This window comes from Nicotiana attenuata, unplaced genomic scaffold (genome assembly GCF_001879085.1).
Source record: "Nicotiana attenuata strain UT unplaced genomic scaffold, NIATTr2, whole genome shotgun sequence".
Taxonomy (NCBI): Eukaryota; Viridiplantae; Streptophyta; class Magnoliopsida; order Solanales; family Solanaceae; genus Nicotiana; species Nicotiana attenuata.
Genome location: NW_017671843.1, coordinates 149,038 through 153,637, shown reverse-complemented (window position 1 = coordinate 153,637; position 4,600 = coordinate 149,038). Strand labels below are relative to the sequence as shown.

The 4,600-nt window shown below is 34.2% G+C and overlaps 1 protein-coding gene across 1 annotated transcript in view; it reads right to left on the bottom strand.

Moving 5' to 3' along the window:
• Positions 1–1,081: 1,081 nt before the first annotated feature.
• Positions 1,082–4,600, bottom strand: part of LOC109210519 (transcription factor bHLH68-like) — a 4,778-nt gene continuing 1,259 nt past the window's right edge. The window contains exons 3-9 of the mRNA XM_019373942.1: positions 4,224–4,301; positions 3,938–4,003; positions 2,951–3,016; positions 2,722–2,784; positions 1,921–1,962; positions 1,685–1,729; positions 1,082–1,564 (exon numbers count right to left, since the gene is read on the bottom strand). Of these exons, the coding sequence (XP_019229487.1) occupies positions 1,430–1,564; positions 1,685–1,729; positions 1,921–1,962; positions 2,722–2,784; positions 2,951–3,016; positions 3,938–4,003; positions 4,224–4,301 (495 nt within the window). The 3' untranslated portion in view covers positions 1,082–1,429. The remainder of the gene's footprint in view (positions 1,565–1,684; positions 1,730–1,920; positions 1,963–2,721; positions 2,785–2,950; positions 3,017–3,937; positions 4,004–4,223; positions 4,302–4,600) is intronic.

Below are 4,600 nucleotides of genomic sequence, written 5' to 3'. Positions count from 1 at the left end.
AGCTAGTGAATCTATTGTGGCCACGCGATTTTATTGGATTGTATTGTCAAAATACATGGTCAAGACACCACATCTGACCTCATCGAAGCTTGATTGCCGAAACAAAATAATTAGGCTCGAGTTTTCCGATGAGCCAGTCATTGAGTGGAAGGGGGATGATGTTATGCCAAAGGGTAGTTTTATTTCTTACCTTAAGGCAACGAAGATGATCAACAAGTGATGTATCTACCACTTGGTCCGAGTCAAGGACATTGATGCTGAGGTGCCGATAGTTCAATTTGTGCCAATTGTGAATGAATTTTTGGAGGCCTTTCCTGATGAGCTTCCCGGAATCCCTCCCGAAGATATATTACTTTTGTTATTACTGATGTACATAGTAAATGCACAGGTTTATAAAGTGAGTATCTTTCGATATCAACCCTCGCTACTTTTTTATTCCGGAAGGTTGACGATACTTACTGAGTATGTGTTGGTGTACTCGTACTTCACTTCTACACCTTGTGTGTAGATATAGATTGACCTGTCGTGAAGATCGTGAGCGACCATTAGAGAACAATCAGTGTTCCACTTGTAAGCTGCCAATTTACTCATGTTAGCTTAGAATCGTGTATTTTCTATTTTGTATTTCAGATAGATGATGTATTATTCCTATAAATCATTTGTAGTTTATGACACCAGTTCCTAAAGGTTTATTTTCGTCTTCTGTTCTATCTGATGTTGCTATTTATGCATATTTCTTGTTTTAGACTTGAACATTGCTTTCAGGGATGCGTTTGAAGGTCTATTCTGTTATTCGTTTGCCTAACGGATAATGGATTAGGTTCCATCACAAAATAGTGAAATTGGGTCATGACAACACACTTTTGAAAAATTCAATGGACAAAACTGCTCAGGAATATACTTAAGGACCACTTTAGCATTACCCCAAACATAAGATGTGTATGATTTTTCCAAAAACAACTTAATTTAGTGCTTTAACATTGCAAGTACTCTTTAATCTTTGACATATCTCATTAGTAGCAGATATGATACTTCTTGCTGGGAAAAATGAAATATATAACTCAGCTAAAAAACCAGAGAGAGCAGGGGAAGAGATGTTGCATAAGAGCAGCATAAAAATGAGTCGTAGAGGAATGGCATATACATTAATTCACTAAATGAAGATTGTACTTGCCGATGAAAAGGAAAAGAACTAGACCATAGTTACTGAGTTCTAAGCCAAATAGTAAGCTTGACTATATAATATTACAGCACACCGTTGCATGGTAAACTAATTCAGCAGAAAATGCATAGCATCATAAGCAATCAACCTTAGATTTTAGCAGATTGAGTGATCATGATGTTATAGCTAGTACTTAATAATTTGGTGCAACTTGATTTCTTTTCGGTCTAAGTGTGCCGTACATGACCAAGTTCTTGTTTTTACCATTCACCGGAAACCTCCTCCAAATGCCGGAGCCCAATAATCTGCTCCATTGTCACTCCCAACTTGCAGTGTGCATGATAATGGAACCAGACACAACCCTCTACTCCTTAGGTCCTTCTTTGATTCTTCTTGATAATCCTTTAGATCATTCAAAAGAACACAATCAGATATTGTCCTTCGGAAAATTGAAAAATAAAAAATAAAAAAAGATTCTTTGGGCCGGCAAAAATTAATAATTCAAAGACATAGAACTACTACCTGCTCACTAATTGCCTTCCTCTTCAGGCAGTTGTCATTCGATAGCTGCAATCAACGTTAAAGTAAAAATAATTGACAACGCTAATCTTTATGGTACTAACTTGGTAACTCTCAATTTGTTCAATTTAAAGGTCTTAAACTGAGACTAACTTGATAATAAAAGAATTAAAGGGATAGTGAAATAGGCATTAATTCCCAAGATGGAGTATCAAGTTATTGGATCCAATAAAGCATACCTGACCAGGGTCTTCAGGAAATAAACTATTCCTCTCCTGAACCTATAAAGCAAAATATAGTACATATTAATCATTAATCAATAAATGCAACTAATACTGACATGTTAATTCAATTTCACATGCCTTATATGCCACATCTCTACAGAACACAGATATCCACATGCATAACAGTGGTCCGCCCACCTTCCACTATCCCATTAGCCGCGGAGACACCTTCTACGAGGATTTTTCCGAAAAACTATACTCAATTTATTCCAATTTATAGGGTGATATGATGTTTAACAAAGAAAGAATAAATTTTAAAACTTGTGGTCTAACACAAGTCAGAGTCATTTGTATGACCATAAATTATCCCATAAACGATAAAATAAAATTTAAATTATTTCTGAATATGAAAATTATTTTTTGGGGATAGACGTAAAGAGAAAAATGTGTTAAACATAAATATAGATAGTAGAATATCTTCAAATACATATTATGCACCTATTAATTTGATATAAACACTCTGTACAAACAAGTTTTTACCAACTAAATCGTAATAATAAGACACTAATTACAAAAAAAAAAAATTGCATATCCCACACTGACCCCATCGCAACACTCATCACAAAAAAAAAAAAAAACTGAAATTATTTAGTCTCTAAATCGAATTAATGATTTCTTTAGTAGTGATGGTGGTTTGATGGAGTGGTAGGGGCCGAAGAGCCGAGAAATACGCAAGTTTCTTTTTAAGGGGGAGTTTGATTTTTAAACTAAATTAAGGTGTGTAAATGATTTTCACCCAATTTATAATATTCTTACAGATTGTTGATGTTGCTGCCTCATGTTTCCTGATCCACTGCCCAGGTACGGCAAGCTAAGGGCCTGCAATTTTCAAGGGCGTTGAAATTAAGAGAATTGGAATATATTTTTAGAACTTCAATAACTAAAAAGCATGTCTGAAAACTGAATTTTTAACTTTATATGTACATTTACGCCATCACTGTGTTTCATGGTAGTTTGGGAAAATGAAGGAGAGAAGAAATGTCACCTCAATTTGGCTCTGAAGGAATCTGATGTATCCTATAGCTTCTAACAGGACAGAAGCTGTGTCAGTCTGAAAAAGAAAAATTAAAACACATATTGAAAGGGAAAAAAATTAAGAGTGAGAAGATAAAATTTCTTTTTCTTGTTAATAAATAATAACAAAAACTAGATCATAGTCGTTACTAGAGGTGGCAAAATGGTTAAAAAAAATAGTTAACCACCCATATTATTCACTAAAAATAGCGTTGGATAATGAACTTTTTTAAAACGGGTCAAATATGGATAAGAGCTATATTATCCATTTAGAAACTAGATAACCAATGAGTAACTAATGGATAACCAATGGGTCTAACTTTTACATTTGTAAAGCCTCAAAATTGGGGGTTCTTCAAGCTAGGGAGGCTAAGAATTCTCCAAAAGTGATCTTATACAAGAAGTCATGGATAATACGGCCGGTTAACCCATTTTTTATACGTATTGAATATGGGTCGGGTCGGATAATTTTTCTGTTTTTTTATTACCCGTTTTCGATCCGAACCATATCCGATTCGACCCGGCCGTATGCTGCTCCTAGTCGTTACACAGCCATAGGAGTATCATTAGGACACTCGAATTGGCAAGTCTGACCAAACTATTACAGATACTAGCCAAAACATTTTTTAGTTAGCAGACTTATTCCTACTTTATTTGCTATTAAAGGTGCAATTGTGAACAAAGGTGGAACTGGGTAAAGAAAATATCAGAACACTGAAAATATAAGTTTTCATGTCTTCTCTTTAATGGGTAAAGAAACTGTAAAGTGAAAACCCTAAAGGATAAAAGGAGAAACATGAAGACAATAAAGAGAAATGACATCTTTTTAGGAGTATAAAAAACTTCTTTCTATGGGATTCCTTTCAAAGCTAAAGATACATATAATTGTGTGATTATTCCACATTAAAAAGGTAAATCTAGGTCATTAGTCTAGTTAAATTAATTTGTTAAATCTTACCTTCCCAAATGGGGAAACAAGTTGGTGAAGGGCTGTTATCCTGTCCCCCAATTTTTCCTTTCTCACCTGTTTTCAAACCGCAAAAGAGTTACATAGATTTTTGTGGATGTAAAAGAGATAAGAGATTATAGTGAATAATGGTAAGGAAAAGAATCACCATGTATGAAGGTACAGACAATCAAGAAAGACAACAGTGTTGTGACAAAAATGAGAAAGAGATAGATATGGATTAGCTAAAAGGTAGTATACATAATCAGCTTATTTTGATTGGTTTATTAGTATTTACCTTGAAGGTAGACTGAGTTGAAGATGGTTGAACCCTAGCTTTCTTATTAGGTGCCCCGCTTGTAGCTCTACTGTTGCACTTCGCGAAAAGGCAACAAAGAAAGAATTAGTCACTCTTAATCTCCAATTATCTCAAACTAAATTCTACTACTATATATATCTCCATAAAGCAAAATTTAAATTAGAAAAAGATCTTAGATCAAAATAATACTGTAACTGAAACTTAAAGATCATGTATAATTAGTTTTGCAACACAAAAAAAAAAGTGTATGAGTTTTTCAACCAGATGCATATTTATCATACACAAACAGGCAAAATGTCGTACTATAAAAAAAGTTTGCAAGCAATAGACCTCTATTACTTGTTTTGGTTGTGGAG